The 17,725-nt window shown below is 55.8% G+C and overlaps 1 protein-coding gene across 1 annotated transcript in view; it reads left to right on the top strand.

Moving 5' to 3' along the window:
* Positions 1-14,904, top strand: part of SLC6A3 (solute carrier family 6 member 3) — a 37,804-nt gene extending 22,900 nt beyond the window's left edge. The window contains exons 8-14 of the mRNA XM_082379696.1: positions 1,428-1,540; positions 2,698-2,826; positions 3,466-3,565; positions 6,042-6,142; positions 7,303-7,470; positions 8,234-8,305; positions 13,592-14,904. Of these exons, the coding sequence (XP_082235822.1) occupies positions 1,428-1,540; positions 2,698-2,826; positions 3,466-3,565; positions 6,042-6,142; positions 7,303-7,470; positions 8,234-8,305; positions 13,592-13,615 (707 nt within the window). The 3' untranslated portion in view covers positions 13,616-14,904. The remainder of the gene's footprint in view (positions 1-1,427; positions 1,541-2,697; positions 2,827-3,465; positions 3,566-6,041; positions 6,143-7,302; positions 7,471-8,233; positions 8,306-13,591) is intronic.
* Positions 14,905-17,725: the final 2,821 nt, after the last annotated feature.

Raw genomic sequence — 17,725 nt, 5'->3', positions numbered from 1 at the left:
AATCCATACTCTTTCCTGTAGGAAAAAAAAAAAAAAAATCCAATATAGGCAGGAGAAAGGGAACATAATGCAAATAAATACAGAGCAGTGAAATTTACTCACTGTTGCATTTATGCATTTTCTCCGCTCTTTTGTCCTTTATTATGATAAATAGCAATAGTTTGCAAGAACCTCCACTAACCCCTGAGAGTAAGCTGAATGTAGTCTATGCATTTCTGTGACAAGCAAAGTAAATGTCATTTATAGCTCTAATTCTCAAGAAAACAGGGTGAATTGTTAACCCAGGAACAGGAATGAAAGGTGAGGATATTGGCCTTACGTTCAGCCGAGCAGATGGTTATCTTCCTGGGTTTGTGGCATTTAGACTTTAGAGCTTTTCAAACGAGCCACCCCTTCGTTCCACACCGGAAACCCTGCTCCTTCCGTGGGGTTGGGAGTCGCAGAGCACAGGCCTGACACCAGGGCTCCTAAGAGACCTTGGGAGGTGGACCCTGGCTCTGGCCTTTGTTTGATTCTCTAGAAGGATCAGTAAGTGCCCTCTTCCTAACAGCTGGCACCCAACACAGGCCCCGCTGAGGACAAGGGAACCGGAGAAGTTATGTCACACCTCTGTGATCAAGTACTCGGGAGACTGTGCCAGTGAGCTACATGGCACGTCTTTTTAAGTTAACCATGAAAATGATCAACTAGCAGTTTCCTGTGGGCATCTTTTTTTACTTTGGGATCATTTGCAGCCAAAGTGCCTGAGTCTTGGTTGAGTCCTGAGCCGCTCTATCCCCACCTCCACCCAGATCCCACCTGCCGGGGGTAAGAGAGCAGGTGTGGTTCCCGCATGTGCCCATCCTGACCCAGCAGTCCCACTCCCAGGAGTGCGTCAAAGGGTCAGAGGAGGCTCGTACGTGAGCAGAAACACACTGCCTTGCCAGGAGCGTATGGAGAAGCGCTCCCTAAACTGTGGTATCTCTGTAACAGCACGTGGTTTTTAAAGACGATACTTAGAGTAATATGTCGGTGCAGAAAAATATCTACAGTGTGGGCTACATGAACCACAGCATGCCTGAGGGTGTGCACATGTGTCCACGACAGGCACGAAAAACCAACCAGGAGGCGCCCCGAGTGTTTGGAGGGATGAAGGGTAGGACCCCGGGAAGCCGCTCCCGCCCTCTTCCCATTGGCTGTGCCCCCTCCTCTCCCAGGGCCCGCGCAGCCCCGGGAGACGACTGGGGGCTGGAGGGGACACAACATAGGCCCTCCCTCCCATGGATCCGGTTTCCATTCTCCAGAGCCCTGGGCCCTGAATTCCAGGAGGGAGGACTTTCCAAGGAGAGCGGAAAGAAGGCAATGGGCAGGGTTTTGTGCCCTCTTGTGGTCTCCGGGTGGGGGCAGGGCTGGGGGTGACGGGAAGCAACGGCGGGGTCTGCTTTCAGGGCCGGGGCTGATCTTCATCATCTACCCCGAGGCGCTTGCCACGCTCCCGCTGTCCTCCGTCTGGGCCGTGGTTTTCTTTGTCATGCTGCTCACCCTGGGAATCGACAGCGCCGTGAGTGACCTCGGCGCTTCGCGTGCCGTGGGCCCACCAGTGACAGCCAGCCCTCACAGGGCCAGGCCGGGCCCGGATGCCCTTGCGGGTCTCCCAAACCCCGGTGCCGGCACAGAGCCCCTGCGTGGGAGGCAGGGTCCCACAGTAACTGGCAAGGAGGCTTCGGACCAACTCTCCCCTCTTCTTTCCCTGGGGGGGGGGCACAGCAAGCCCCCTGCGAGTCCTAAACACACAGGCAGAGGGCCGGGGGCAGCAGGGCAGTGCAGGAAAACGAGGCAGCGGGGTGACGGGACACACAGGGCCCAGGCAGCCTGACTCACGCTCTCCCTGCCCTCAGCCGCCAGGAGGAAGGGCGCCCCTGCGGGGTGGGAAGCCGAGGCTCCGGCCTGGCCCTCTCAGCACCCTGTGGCGGCCCTGCGTGCGCGCGGGCGCTGCCTCGGCAGGCGGACTCCCTCAGGCTCTTCCTGCACGTGGCCTGCTGGGGACCGACAGCCGAGACCTCAGGCCCCGTGTTCATCCGAGCTTCCCGGAAAGTGCAGAGGACCGCGGATCCCCACCACGTGATGGCTGGCCACGCCCTGTAGCCCTCCACCTCCGCCTCGCCATCAGCCTTGTCACCTGCCCACTGGGCGGGCACAGCCCTTGGCGGTGACTCCCGTAAACAGCACTTCCTGGACGAGGTGGTCCCAGCAGAGCAGGGCAGAGAGGCTCCGCAGCTGGCCGGGCTTCGTGGGCGACACCCCGTCACGACAGTGCTGAGAGTCAGGAGGGCTTAATCAGTGAGGACGTGGCCAGTGGCCAGGCCAGCTCCTCCCTGGGAGCAAAACGAAGCTGTGCTTGTGGGACAGACACTTGCCTAGAAAAGCCCAGCAGAGCTGAGCCTTTGTGGCGACGCAGGGGACGGTGTTACGTGGGCCACGTGGCACTCCTCCCCGCCCTGGCAACTCCTCACCAGAGGGCACGGCATCCACCCCAGGTCCTCCCTCTCCAGTGGCCGTGTCACCAGAGCAGCCCTTGCCGAGGGTGCATTCCGCACCCCGGACACTGCGCAGCTCCTGGCTCTGCGCGCGTCCGCTGAGTTACCCGTATAGCGGCCTAGGCGGGGTGCAGAGCGCCGGCCCCGCCCCCAGCGCTCCTCTGCCCTGTGTCGGCTGCAGATGGGCGGGATGGAGTCGGTGATCACCGGGCTCATCGATGAGTTCCAGCTGCTGCACAGGCACCGGGAGCTCTTCACCCTCCTCATCGTCCTGGCAACCTTCCTTCTCTCCCTCTTCTGCGTCACCAACGTACGTACCTGCGTACCTGCCCTCGCCCGCCCGACGATGTCTCATTAGCGTTTGGTGTTGGGCAGCAATGGTTAGTGCTGTCAGACCAGACAGAACCACAGCATTTCCAAGGGCTGCACCCCTCCGAACAACCCATGACCTGTAATACGCGGGTGGCTGTGGTCACACTCGGGGTGGCCTTGGACACATGCGGGGAGCCACGGCCACTCAGAGTCGCCATGGTCTCACGCGGTCCCTGGGTGCCTGAGCGCTTGGTCTGGAGTGTTTCAGAACCTGGACAGCTCCCTGGGAAGAGCCCTTGGATCTGTGGGGCAGGAGGGGCGGGGGAGGCCTGTCGGGGGGGTGCAGGACCCAGGTCCTCCCCCTCACAGAGGCCCTGCCAACTTTGGCATTTGCTTGCTTTCATCCCTAATTGTTGGGGAGGAGAGGAGTTTTTCTTTTTGGTAATAGGTGGGTCCCTAAGTAGCTGCTTGTGGACTGAATTTTAGTGATTCAAATAACACTGTTTAGGGAGTAAAATAGAAGTTGTCTGTCAGCTGAAACTGCAGGCCAGGTTTATGCTTTGGAAAGAGCACGTTCGTGGGCGAGGCGTGCCACACCGGGCACCCCGAGTTCAGCAGGCACTCCCCTCTCTCCTAGGGTGGCATCTACGTCTTCACGCTGCTGGACCACTTTGCGGCTGGCACGTCCATCCTCTTCGGGGTGCTCATGGAGGTCATCGGGGTGGCCTGGTTCTACGGTAAGGACGGAGCTTTCCCCGGGGGGCTGGTGTGCTCCAGCCGCAAAGACCCAGCCACTGTGCCGTCGTTGCGACCGGCCGGGCCGGCGTCCTTGGGCTTTGTCGCTGTGCTGCTTGCTTTCTGGCAAAGCTGCCCTGCACTGTGGTCACCACACATCCCAGAGGAGGCGTGGCAGCCCGCTGTCCAATGGATCAGTGAAGACAGCCTGGACGGCAGCCCGAGATCCTCTCAGCCCGCTGTCCAATGGATCAGTGAAGACAGCCTGGACGGCAGCCCGAGATCCTCTCTGCGGTCAGAGCACCCGGTGTGGCCACATAATCGTGCTGCTGGTTCTTGAGGAGGAAGGGTTTGCGAGGACGCTGGGACACTGGCTGGTGCTGGAGGCGAGGTCTCCGCATTTGCCGAGCGCGGTCGACCAGCGCCGAGGCGGCAGGGGAACAGGCTGAGTGGGCTTCTCTCTGGGGACGTGCCACTAAGGCCCTCAGCTGACGGGGGATGATGGTGGTGTTCAGAGAGCCGCCGCTCAGCGTCAGGCCAGAACTCCTGACCCTGCACGGACAGCACCACCTGGACCCCAGACCACCCCCCACCCCGGTCCTGCGCTCATTCACGCCTTAGGACTGGGAGACCCTCGAGGTCAGGGACCTGCTGGTCAGCAGGCAGCCCCTGGAAGAGGCGCGGCCCAGCCTGCAGCCGTGCGCCCCGGCCCCTCCTGGGGTGTCCCCCATGTTTCCCGGGATGTGCTGCTGTGGGTTTGACAGCTGCAGAAGCTGTGTCCTTTCCAGCCTGCTGCCCGGGCCCACCTTGCTTTCTCTCCGTTTCTTCCCTGTGACCTGGGGCCGTGGTGCCGCTCAGCTCTCCTGGCCAGGTGTCTCTGGGGGGGTTTGCAGTGAAAGCTCGAGATAACGGGCACACTTCTCTGCATGTGCATGTGCTTCAGCCCGAAGCCAAAGGCCTCTGCTGCTCAAGAACCACAGTTTCGCAGCAGCCCTGGCGTCACATGAGGGGTCATGGTCTCTGCCTCGGCCCTGGAATTATAACCTGAAAAGCACTTTAGCTTTGAGAGGCTTAACCTGGCAACTAGTTCATGTTCCAAGAACACTCTTCCAATTATACTTACTTTTCTACAGAAAAGGGAAATATCAAGCTCTCTGTGCTTTCATTGGCACCTGGAATCAATACTTGCCTATAGTTTTAAATTATAATCTCCCCACCCCAAAATAAAACCTCAGAGAAAGAGAGAAAGTGCTTCAAACGTATCCCACAGCCATGAACGTGGGGCTGGCAGAGACGGGAGGGAGGCTGGCCCTGCAGCGAGCACGTGCTCCCCAAAGCCTCCGAAGACAGAGGTCACGCCGTTTCTCCAGACGGCAATTCACACCCAGAATGCGACCACCTCTCAGTGACCCCAGGTCCCTGTGGTCTCAGAGAGGATGGCCGGGCGCATGAGGGGCTGGCCTGCCCTGGACCTGCTTGAGGGGCCGAGGGGCCTGGTGGGCACGCCCATCTTTGCTGGCCTTTGGGTTCAGCCTCCTCCACCCCACTTCTCCAGGGTCCGAGTCCGGGATCTGACGATGGGGTTGGAGTGTGAAGAGGGGATTCTGCATGGAGGTGTGGCTCTGCTGTGTCCCCACATGTGACACAAGACTCGGCCAACCAGCTGCTGTCACGTGACCAGAGGCCAGGCCAGGCTCAGGGCAAGAGAAATCACTGTGAGATCTGGAGAAAGCTGCGGCACATGGAGCTTCTAGAGTAGCTTTCCTTACAAAAGAATGACCGTTTACATAAACGGAATGTCATTCAGCCTTAAAAAGGACGTTCTGACACGTGCTACAACATGGATGGACCTTGAGGGCATTATGCTCAGTGACATAAGCCAGTCACAGAAGGACAGATCCTGTAGGATTCCCATGAGGTCCCTGGAAGAGTCAGGTTCACATAGACAGAAAGTAGGATGGGGGTGTGGCATGGGCTGGGTGAGGGGATGGGGAGTGAGCATTTAATGGTGACAGAATCTCAGCTGGGGAGGATGAGAAAGTTCTGGAGATGATGGTGGCGGTACTTGCACAACAATGTGAATGTACTTAATGCCACTGAGCTGTGCACTAAAAATGGTTAAAATGGTAAGTTTTATGTTATATATATTTTACCATGATTTTTGTAAATGAAAAAAAAGTGATTACAGAGGGGAAGCAGGGATGGCCGTGGGCCACGGGGAGGAGGACCCGAGATGGGAGGAGGGCGGAGGCCCCACGGGCCCCCTTGGGGTCATCGGTGATCCCAGTGTCACCACGGGGACAGGCACCGGGCCCGGGTCAGCAAGACCCCTGGGCGGCTGGGTGGGGCGGCCTGGGCACCAGCGTGCAGCCCGAGCTCCAGGTCTGCTGGGGGTGGCCCGGGGTTGGTGAGGGCCCGGCGGGGCCCGCGTCTCGGGCAGGGGCCGTGCTGACCGCCTGCTTGGCCACCTTCCCGCAGGCGTGTGGCAGTTCAGCGACGACATCAAACAGATGACCGGGCAGCGGCCCAGCCTCTACTGGCGGCTGTGCTGGAAGTTCATCAGCCCCTGCTTCCTCCTGGTGAGGCCCCTCCTTCCCCGCTCCCCCGCCACCGGGTCCAGCAGGGGCCACGCATGCCTGATGCTGGGGGAGGGGCTCGGTGCTGCCCGGGGACCAGGGTCTCCACGGGCGGGAGTCAGCAGGTCACCGGACTCAGGCAGGAGGGCAGGCTGGCCCCCCAAATCCTCTGGTCTCCTGAAGATCCCACCCCGACTGGAGCCACTGAGAAACCACTCACGGGAGGCAGGGCTCCCACCCGATTAAGGCCCGTGTGCGTCCCGCTCGGCCCCTGTGCTTGGAGGGCGTCAGCTGACCTCTGCCTGGAGGCCCGAGAGAAGGGTTAGAACCTGGGAAGACAGGTGCTCAGACGCGAGGCCGGACGGGAGCCGCTCCGGTTCTGTGACAGCGCGGCCCCCAGGGCTCCCCAGTAGCTGCTTGTCGTCCCGGCCAGGGGTCCGCAAGCTCGGGCCTGCGGCCAGGGCCACCCACCGCCTGTTGCGTTGGAGCACGGCCGTGCTGGTTCATCCACGCATCCGCACCACAGCCTCAGAGCTGGGTGGCTGTGACCAAGCCCCGATGGCTCACGAAGCTGGAACTGCCTGCCCTGTCTGGTGGCCCTGGGCCGCCGTTCAGCGGCCGTCCAGCTCTGAGTGCAGAGCCCAGGCCGGCGAGCACCTCGTGACCTCGGCCCTCCTCCTGCCCAGCCAGCCCAGCGGCCCCCAGGGTGTCCACGACTGGGCAGGGGCCTCGGGCAGCACCCCCTCCACCCCGAGGACCAGTGAGAGAGGAGGCGGAGTGGGGGTGAGGTTCCCAGTTCAAGCCCGCAGCTCCCTGAGCTGCTCCAAACCTGCAGCGGCTGCTGGTCACCCCCAGCGACCCAGCAGCCTGGGGCATGTGACCTCCAGACCAGCCAGGCGTCCTGCTTCTCCCCGTGTGGCAACCTGTGAGGTTTACAAGGGACAGTGAGCGAATCCCCGCCCATCAGACTTAAGAATTGGAGGGATGTGCGCCCCCCGGGCACCCCTGCCCCGTCCTGCAGCAGCGCCAGTCTGCAGAGTGCACACAGACGCCCGCTGCCCAGGTTCACGGCCTAGTCCCGTTGCGCGGGGGACCCTCCCCTGGAGCCACCGGCTCGGTAGCCCTGCCCCCGGCCGCCCCTGACCCCCGTCCCTCGGTTCCAGTTCGTGGTCGTGGTCAGCATCGCAACCTTCAGGCCCCCGCACTACGGCGCCTACATCTTCCCCGAGTGGGCCAATGCGCTGGGCTGGGCCATCGCTGCATCCTCCATGTCCGTGGTGCCCATCTACGCTGCCTACAAGTTCTGCAGCCTGCCCGGCTCCTCGAGGGAGGTGTGTATCTGGATGGGTCTCCCTCACCTGCCCTTCCCCCCCCCGATTGTGAGGCCACCAACAAGGTCAGGCGGGTGTCCCTGTCCCAGGCCTGCTCCCGCCTGCTCATCTCTGCCCAGCAGGAGGGGCTGGAGGGGCCGGTGACCATGCCAGAGACACGTGGGCTGGTGTGGGGGGCTGTACCTGTGCGTGTGTGTGTGTGTGTGTATGCCTGTGTGTGCCTGTCTTGATGTGTGTGTGTCCTCACGTGGGCACATACACGTGCGTACTTGCCTGTGTGTGTCTCTGTGTGTGTGCACACATGCTCTACAGCGTGCAGTGCAGGTGGAAGGGCAGTGGTCTGAGGGTGGGGTGGTAGCAGGGGACCCGCCCTCTCCACCTGGGGCCAAGCAGGGCCAGGGGGATCCCCAGGCAGGCACCCTCATGTGGGCTGGGGGTGGCTCTGGGCCTCGCAGTCGGTCAGGCATGCTCCTGCGTCACCTATGAAGGAGAGGGTGGGTGAGCTGGACACAGGGGTCCCTCCACCTCATATCTTGGTGCCGGGATTCCTGGAAGAGACAGAGGACACCTTTGCTCAGGGCCCACCGCGAGCTTGACGTGGAGACGAACCTCCTCCAGTAGCGGCTACTTCGAGTTGGGCTGAACTTTGCTCCAGGGTCTAAGGAGACCCAAGCCACCAGCTCCCACATCGACAGCAGTTGACCAGGGCCCGTTCACCCCGCTGAGGCCGGGCCGGCGCCCACAGTTGCTCCTTCTCTTCTAGAAACTGGCCTACGCCATCACGCCCGAGAAGGAGCACGAGCGGGTGGACAGAGGGGAGGTGCGCCAGTTCACAGTGAGTGCCACTCTCCCCACTGCCGGCCGGGGGCGGAGGTGACCTGGGTGGGTGCTCCCTGCTCCAACGCCAGGGCGAGGTGCTTGGTCAGGGCGCCAGCGTCAGCTGTGAATGCTGCACAGACTAGTCCTTCCAGGATGTGGACACTGACTCAGAAGCTGTGTAAGGGGCATGATTTTAGGCAGGGGTGGGGTGGGGGCCTACTGGGACAGAGAAGTTCCCCTTATGCAGTTTGAAGGGTCGCGACTTGGTGCAGGATGCTCTGTTTGTGCTTTGCTTTCTGTCTCGTTCATTTCAGCTCTGTCATTATTCCTCCCTTCTACTTTCATTGGTCTACTCTGTCATACATTTACTAACTTCTTAATTTGGACCGTGGATCATTAATTTTCAACCTTTCTTCTTTTCTAACATAAGCATTCAAGGCTAAGAATTTCCCTCAAAATGCCCTGTTGGCTGCGTTCCACAATTTTTTTTTTTTTTTCTTATAATTAGAAATTTTTGTTAACATCTTTATTGGAGTATAATTGCTTTACAATGTTGTGTTCGTTTCTGCTGTATAACAAAGTGAATCAGCTATATGTCACAACTTTTAACATAGCATTTTGTGTATCATTTAGTTCTAAGCATATTTTAATTTTCATTGTGACTTCCTCCACCCATGAATGCTTAGAAGTCTGCCTTTAAATTCCCAAATATATGGGGATGTTTCATTTATCTTTTTGTTATTGATTTCTAAATTAATTGCATTGTGTTCAGACACCTTTTTACTCATTCTTTGGAGTGTATTGATACTCCTTTATGGCCAAGTACCTAATCAAATTTTATAAATGCTACGTGTATCTTTAGATGAGATGTATTCTCCAATTATTGATATGCAATTCTCCTTCTGTCCATTAGATTGGGCTTGTAACTGCGTTGTTCAAATCTTTGGCAATTTTGCCCATTTTAGCTCTGTTTAACCATCAGTAATCAGTAGATATTTATGGGATATCTGACCTTGAAAGCGTATTTGTCCAATTTTCCCTTGTAGTTCTACTGGGTTTTGTTTTGTCTATTCTGAGCCTGTTTTCTGGGACAGGTATGGGTTCAGAATGATCACATCTACTTGGCTGATCCTTGCTCCCTTGCTGTGTTTTTGCTCTTAAAGTCCTTCTTGTCTGAGGTGACTACAGCTGCACTAGGTTTCTTTTGAGTTTATCTGAAATGTCTTTTGTGATCTTTTAACTTCCAACTTTGCAGTCATCTTAACATTTAGGTGTCTTTTGCAAACCTCGAATACACTGGAATGCTTTAGTCTGGCAACGGGCAGATTAATCCATTTATATTTGCTGTGATTATTGGTGCAGTTGGACTTGATTCTGCTATTTTTTAACTCCGTTCCATTTTTTAATGTTTATTTTTCCACCTTATTATTGCCTTTTATGATTGATTTTTTGGTCTTTTTTTTTTTCTTGTTCTACTCTTTCCTCTCTGTTTGGAATTTATATACTTTATTCTATTCATTTTATAGTTGTTTTTGAAATTGTACCATGCATATTTCACTTTAAGTATAAAGTTAAACATTATCTGAACCCCCATCCTGAATATCACAAGGACTTAAATTTTCCTCCTACAGATTAACAAGCTATTATTGTCCAATATTCCATTTATGTCATTTTTAACCCACAAATTAGTCACTATTTTTATTTGTTGTTATTTTGTCCAGAAACTTCCCTGGACAAATGTGCATGTCCAGTGTTTATTTGTTCACTCTACTTTTTGGCATATACATCTTTCCTTTGAGGACCATTTTCTTGCCATTTGAAGAAGCATCCTTCAGACATTCCTTTAAGGGGGTGTCTTAATAAACTTCCTCACTGTTGTGTGTCTGTGAATGTCTTTACTTTGCCCTTATTTATGACAGAGTTTCCGCAGGCACGTGGCTCTCGATCAAGTTATGGTCTTTCAGCATTTTGAAGATGTTGGTTCTCCACCTGCAGCCCTGCGGTCCTGCTGAAACATGTGGCCCCATGGGGCGGAGTCCCCGGACCCGTTCCAGCTTCCTTTGCATTTGGTGCTGCAGTTTCCCTGTGATGTGTCTGGGCATAGATTTCTTTTATTTATATTATTGCAAAGCTATTCTAAGTAGTTTTATTTACTTATTCCTCCCGGCATCTCTTGTGTGCCCAGGGTCTGTAAATTCATGTTTTTTGTGAGTTCTGGGAATTTTGCAACCCTACTGAAATCTTGCCCCTTGCCTCTCTGCTTCCGTCCTGGGCTCTGCCATGTGAGGCTTCTCTGCCTCCTCCAGGTCTCATACTCTTTCAGGTGTCTTTTTAGGTTTTGTGTCCGGGTGCACCATTGTACATTAGTCCACCCGTGGCTGTTTTTCATTTATTTAATCACATTACAAAATAAACCCTTGTGAACAACCGTACAAAACTCCACCTTGATAGTAACTCACATCTACCTCCCTGTCTGCCACTCTCCTGCGCCTGAAGTCAACACCATCTCAATGTAGCTGAATATTTCCCATGCATTTTCTGCTGCACAGTTTTGTCGCATCTGTAGGTGCTGCTATATTCCTGAAAAGTAGACTGTTTGGTTTCAGTTGTTTTTAAACGTATTGAAAGGGCATCACGCTGACTGAGTCTTTGGGTTCATTTCTCCACTGTGCTTGGTTATAGCACCGTACTTCATGCTTCTCACACCCACAGTCCACTGAGCCTGTTAGAACGTTGGGTTTATCATTTTCAGTGTATTTGGAAATTTTGGGCTGTCATTTCTTCCATTTTTTTCTGTCCCACCCCCTTCATGGGCTCCAGTTACACATATTTTAGGCCACGTTAATTCTCTTCCCTCTGTATGTTTTATTTTGCGTGTTGCTTTTGTTTAGTCCACTAATTTTTTTCCTCTGCAAAGTCTAATCTGCTAATAATCCCGTCCAGCACACCTGTCATTTCACACATTGTAGTTTTCATCTCTAGAAGTTCACGCTGGGTCTTTTTATGTCCTTCATGCCTCTACTTACCTTTTTGGACATATGGACTGCAGTTATAATCACTACGTAAGTCTCTCATCTGCCAGTGTCAACATCTGTGTCTGTTCCAGGTCAGTGTCAGTTGACTTTTCTCATAAGGGGTTGAATTTTTCTGCTGCTTCACACATCTGGTCATTTTTAATTGGATTCCGGATATTGTGAGTTTTACCTTGTTAGAGGCTGGATATATTTGTGTTCCTTTACATATTCTTGAGCTTTGTTCTGGGTCGTCATTAAGTTACTTGGAGACAGTTTGATCTTTGGGGGACTTGGTTTTTAAGACTTGTTAGGTGGGACCAGGGCGGCATTTAGTGTGGGGCAGTTTCCAATGCTGGTGCAAGACCTGGGTGACACTCTACCCGGCGCCCCAAGATCCAGGAGATGCTCCAGCCTGGCTCCCGTCCTGTGAGTTTCAGAGACGTTTCCCGAATCCTGCCGGGAGGGTGTCTCCGGCCTCGAGTGCCCCGAATGCTCAGCTGAACCCTCGGGTCCCCGTGCACGTGCCCAGGGCTCTCAGTGCCGCACTCGCCCCTCTGCAGCTCCATCCTGTGAACTCCAGCCGCCTTGGGCTCCCCAGCGCTCACCCCACCTCATCAGGCCAGGGGTTCACTGCCCCACCTGGGCGTCGCCTCCCCCGCTGAAGCCTAGGAAGCCCCTCGAGGCCGCAACGGGGCAGTTGGACAGATCCCCCTGCTTGTCTCCCTCGGGGAATCTGTCCTTTGTCGTCTGACCTCCTGTGTCTGAAAACCTATTATTATATATATTTTGTTCATTTTAAGCTGTGTCAGATGGTAGAATATATTCAGTCCCCATTACTCCATCTGGACCAGAAATATCTTTTTTTGCTTTTTGGCTGAGCTGCGCATCTTGCGGGTTCTTAGTTCCCAGACCGGGCGGTGAAAGCGCCGAGTCCTAACCACTGGACCGCCAGGGAATTCCCTGGACCAGAAATATCTTTGTCTGCAGCTGTGGCCGTTCACTTTGACGCTGCACGTGGAAGTGTCACGTGTGCAGTTATGGAAAAGCGTCTCCATCACGTACCCCCTTCCTGTGCCCCCTTCACTGACAGTTACACTGTTCACTCTCTGGAAGCAGCACTTGGCCTTGTGAATTGTGCAGAACTGTAAGTGGCATCTATCACTTTTTAAACCATTTCCTACACAGCTGCCCGGTAACCTGAGGACCACGACCGCTCTGGTCCGTGGGCATCTGAGCTGAGCTTCTGGCTCTTGCCGACCCGCTCGGGGTGGTCGCTGCCTCTTCTTCCCTGCGTGCAGCTTCCGGCTTGACCCCCACCTGCGGGGGCTCTGAGGGGCCCCGTGAGCACACCTTCCCCTGAGAAGGTCGCCTTCGGCTCATCTGCGGCCAGGACAGAGGGCCACTTCACCCCCGGGGGCGGGTCTCAGCTGGGGTCCCAGGTGTGGCCCCCCCGGCCTCGGCACTGGTCTGAAGTCACCACGGAGCCACTGCTCCGGCCCCCGGGGCGTCCCTGGTCCAGCCCTGCCCTCTGGCTGCTGTGTGGGTGTGTCCTGAGCAGGTTCTCCCGATGGTGACGGAGGGCCCTGCCGTGGGGCCAGAGGCAGCATCTTCCTACCCCCGGTGTGGCTGTGTCAGAAACAAGCCCTGCCCGTCTTTGTCTGGAAATGTTTACAAAACACGGTTCTTTGCCATTTAGTGCCATCGAATGGCTTGTGCTCAAAAACAGGCTGAACTAACAGCTGGGTAATAACAGGCGATGACATTTGTGGACAACTAAATAGGGCCCCTGTCCATCTCACCCTTCCCCGAGCGGTGAACGAGGCCTCATCCCACACCCGCAGGTCACACAAAGCAGACAGCACCACGGGGTGCAGGGTTCCACTGGGTCGGGATCAGAGGCCCCAGGAGAGAGGCCACAGGGGGCCAGGGGCATCGCAGGTCACATGCGAGCCAGTAGGCGAGCGCTCTGGACCAGCCCAGGCACGCTGGCATCCAGTGTCCGTCCAGCAGCTGATGTCACACTGGCCAGGGATGGCAGAGGCTGCTGGTCCACGCTCTGGCCCCTTGAGGCCACTGTGCCCTCCGACATCTCTTTGTGAAGTGGTGGCTTCTCTCCATAAAGTTAAAAAGGGCGTCAGGTCTGTGGTGCCCCAGGAGCAGTGCTGGTCCCCCAGCCGCCCGCTCTGCTCAGGGATCTCCCAGCTACAAGCCGGGCCGCCGGCCCAGGAGCTGCTTTTATCCAAGGAGCTCCTCACTTCACGTCTGACTAAGCCCTGTTTTCTTTCCAGCTCCGCCACTGGCTCGTGGTGTAGAGGGGGGCGGAGGCAGGAGGCCCGCAGGGCGCCATCCACGGCAGGACAGAGGCAACGAAGAAGGAACATCTGAGTTTTGAGAGAAAGGAGGGCTGCTCCCACTCCGTACCTTCTGCTTCGCTGGACACGCTCAAGTCCTTCCCTCTGACTGGTCACACCCTCTGTGCCACAGGGAGATGACCCTCTGTCCGCCGTGTCGCTGTGTAACTTACCTAGTCTGTGCCCGTCCCGCAGGTAGAAGCGTCTGAGTCGTGTCCTGTGCGTTAGAGCTGCTCCCTTCTCCCCGTGCCCACCCCAGGGCCCCCTGGAGCCCACAGCTTGCTGTCATCTATGTGTGGAGGAGAAATACGATAATTATAGATTACGGATTCTCTGCTGAGAATCCCAGCGCTCACAATAGCTTCTTGGATCCTTTGTTTTGCTCGTATTAAAAAAGCCAAGTGTCATATTTTGCCTAATTGTGCAGAGGTGAAATGGCGGAAGCCATACAAAAGGTGACAAAGTGGGACCACGTGTCCCCACATCACACAGGTCTGCTCAGAGCCCATGGAGGGCCAAGACCTGGGTGTGAGATGGGGGTGCTGTTTATTTCCTTGTAGCTACAAGAAAACTCCATAAAATCCATGTGGGCTGCCACCACTGCTGCCCGACGTGGGCCCCCAGCCACGGAGAAAGTGAGCTCGCCACGAGCAGGGGTGCGTCCCCCGTGGTGTCCCCGGCCTTGCAGAGCCCCCGAGGTGGCAGCCTGGAGCCCCGCAGTCTTGGGAGGGAGACCCCGCCGGAACTTTCTCTGAGGCACGTGTCACGTCAGGAACAGCACTTGTTTCCTTAGGGAACGGCTTTTAGAATCGTACTGACACGGGAATCAAAGCCAGTTCTCAGGATGCAGGGCTGGTTTCTGAAATCTGTTTGCTGACGTTCCTGTGGTCCTTGGCGAGGATGTTGGACTCTCAGCTGAGAAATGCTCCCAGCACTGCCGTCCCGGAGGGAGCACGGCCGCAGTCCAAGGACATGCTGCTGGAGAGGCACTGCCAGACAGGCCCACGGAGGCTTCTTGGCCATCCCTGCGAATGGACCTCGGCCCAGGCCTGTGGAACCGGCCGCTCAGGGGAAACCAGCTTGTGGACCGGAGCTCGAGAGGAATCGGTCCCACCCCGCCCTTCCCAGGAGTGTTGAGCACTCGTGTAGAAAACCCACGTTGTCCATGTCCATCTGTCTCACAGTGGCCTCTTGTGTGGTCGTCACCAACAATAAAAGAAACCCATGGGAAAACGGCCGTGGCTGAGTAGCCGTGTTCCTGCTCGATGTCGTTTTGTGCAGCAGGCTGCCTCGGGCCGCCACCTCCCCCTCCCTTGAGAACCTGCCTTCACTCACCTCTCCCTGGCCAAGGGCAAGCACAGCCCCTGGGCCTCCCAGGTCCAGTGGGCTTAACCCAGACCCACCCCAGGGCCCCCGCTGGCTGTGCGCCATCCCCTCCTGCCCCTCGCCCCCTCCTGCCCCCATCTGTCCCACCTCTCTCTCAAGCCCTCACCTGCCTGCTCAGCTCCCCTGCAGTCTCCCAGGTGTCCAGACTCCAGCCATGCGGTCTGACCACTGCTACTGCCCAGCCCAAGAGCCTCTTCTGGGGAGACAACGCCAGAGTCCTGAGTGGCTCCCTGCCTTTTGTCCCTAAGGATCTCTTGTCCACTCTGGCCAAAGGGGTCCTTCTAGACACCAGTCAGCTCTGGCCACAGCCCAGAGGAGAGCTCTGTGGTTTATCACTATGCTTGGACGCCACCTCTGGAAGTCTTCTCTGACCCCCGCTTCTGGACTCTGCCCCTGCTCAGTGCTCCTTGAACCCCCAGTCTCCCCAGGCCTCCCCAGCAGGTGTCCCATGGAATGGAGAGTGCTGTCTCCCCAGTTTGCGCAGGAGCTCCCCTGGGAGCAGGGGCTGAGCTGGTCTCATTCGCTTCTGCCATTGTCTTAAATAGACCTGGTACACAGTAGACAGTGGCACTCAATTTATATTTACAGATGAATGAGTTAATGGATGGGTATTTAGGTGGATGGGTAGGTGGATGGATAGATGGGTGGTTGGTGGATGGGTGGATTGATGGATGGATAGAAAGAGGAAATGGAGAAAGGAGGGAGGGAAGAGAGGTAGAAAATGGATGGATGGGTGTGTAGACAATGAATGGACAGATGATGGAGGGATGGATGAATGGATGGATGGAGGGCTGATGGGCAAGTGGTTAGATTGATAGATGGACGATGAATGTATAAGTGGAGGAATGGTGGATGGATGGATGGGTGAGTGGATGGATGAGGGGATGGATGGGTAGATGGATGGGTGGATGGATGGGTAGATGGGTGGATGGATGGGTAGATGGATGGACGGATAATAGGTGGATGGATGGATGGATGGATGGATGGGTGGGTAGATGGATGGGTGGGTGGGTGGATGGGTGAATGGATGGATGGATGGATGGATGGATAATAGGTGGATGGATGGATGGATGGATGAATGGATGGATGGATGGGTGGATGGATGGGTGGATGGATGGATGGGTGGATGGATGGGTGGATGGATGGATGGGTGGATGGATGGGTGGATGGATGGATAATAGGTGGATGGATGAATGGATGGATGGATGGGTGGATGGATGGATGGGTGGATGGATGGATGGGTGGGTGGGTGGGTGGATGGATGGATGGGTGGGTGGGTGGGTGGATGGATAATAGGTGGATGGATGGATGGATTAGATGGATGGTTGGAAGGATAGGTGGATGGATGGATGGATGGATGGATGGATGGATGGATGAATGGATGGATGGATAGATGGATGGATGGGTAGATGGTGTGTACTTGGGTGGATGGACAGGTAGGTGGATGGGTGGAAACACAGATGGTAGAAGGTCCTGTATTACATCTAAAAGTCTATCATTCTGGTCCAGTCTCACACACTCCAGTGGGGCTAGCCATCTGAATGCTGTGTTTGGCGTCTGTTCTCTAAGGGGAGGTCAGGCTCTTTAATACAAGTGAAACGTGTCAATTTTGAAACACCTGAAGAAGTGTTTTCTTTCCACACTAACCTGGTGCAGAAACCAGCTCCCTGAGTAGGAAGAGGCTGCCTGTGCCCTAATTCTGTTGATGGGAGGCCTCGGTCCCTCTGTCCACACCGCACTTTGCCATCAGATTGACAGTCTTCACCCAGTGACCTTTAGACACAAAATCTGGGTGTTAAAGCCCAGAAAAGCCATGTGATTCTTCCTTTGAGAGAAGCATTTTAATAAAGGTTTGGCAACAGTGAAATAGGTGATTTAAAGGGTAAACGGATTCCTCCGCAGTTGGCTCTCTTTGGTTTTGCTCCACAACTTCTCCCTTAGTCTCTGTAGATGCACCTGACCAGCATCTTTACCTGCCTCCTGGTCACTGACGGCAGGAAAAGGTCACTTTTTTTGAGACACTTAATTAGCAAGTCCTGTGTTCCATGGTCCCCTGTGGAAGATGCTGCCACGCCCTGACCTCGGGGGAACTTCCTGCTCCCCTCGTCCCCCGCAAGGACCCCCAGGGCCCCAACGCCACTGACAGAGCCTCCTAGCAGATCGGGGGCCTGCAAACCAACCCCCCACTGAGCACAGAAGCCCCACCCAGAGCTAGGAAAACAAAACCAAAGACGACAGTCCACCTCCCCAGCCGCTGGCCTTAGGTAATGGTGCCCCAGGTGATCCCGGCCGCCCCTGCACTGGGCCACGGCAGACAATTTTTGGTGCCATTATGCAGAATGGGAAACGTTGGACTATGCCAATTTAGTGGGTCTGGCTTGAGTTTTTTTCAATTTAACAAAATAGAAAATATCAGAGTCAGTGCACCTAAGAAGGGCAAGGTCTGCGTTGTGAAACACGTGTTTCAGGTATGCATCTTACCTGCATGAGGGAGCGACAGAGAGAGAGACAGAGTCAGAAAGTCAGAGACAGAGAGAGACAACAGGGTGTGGGGAGACAAGCCCTTGCGGGTCAGGGTCAAAGGCCTGGGGGCCCCGCCCTGGGTAGGGCAGCGACCACCCCAGTCTGCCCGGTACCTCCAGAATGGCCTAGTCCCCAGCCCCCTGGGGCCCCACTGCGTCCCTC

The sequence above is a fragment of the Balaenoptera borealis genome (assembly GCF_965194805.1).
Source record: "Balaenoptera borealis genome assembly, chromosome: 2".
Classification (NCBI taxonomy): Eukaryota; Metazoa; Chordata; class Mammalia; order Artiodactyla; family Balaenopteridae; genus Balaenoptera; species Balaenoptera borealis.
This window is presented reverse-complemented; position numbering and strand designations above follow the sequence as displayed.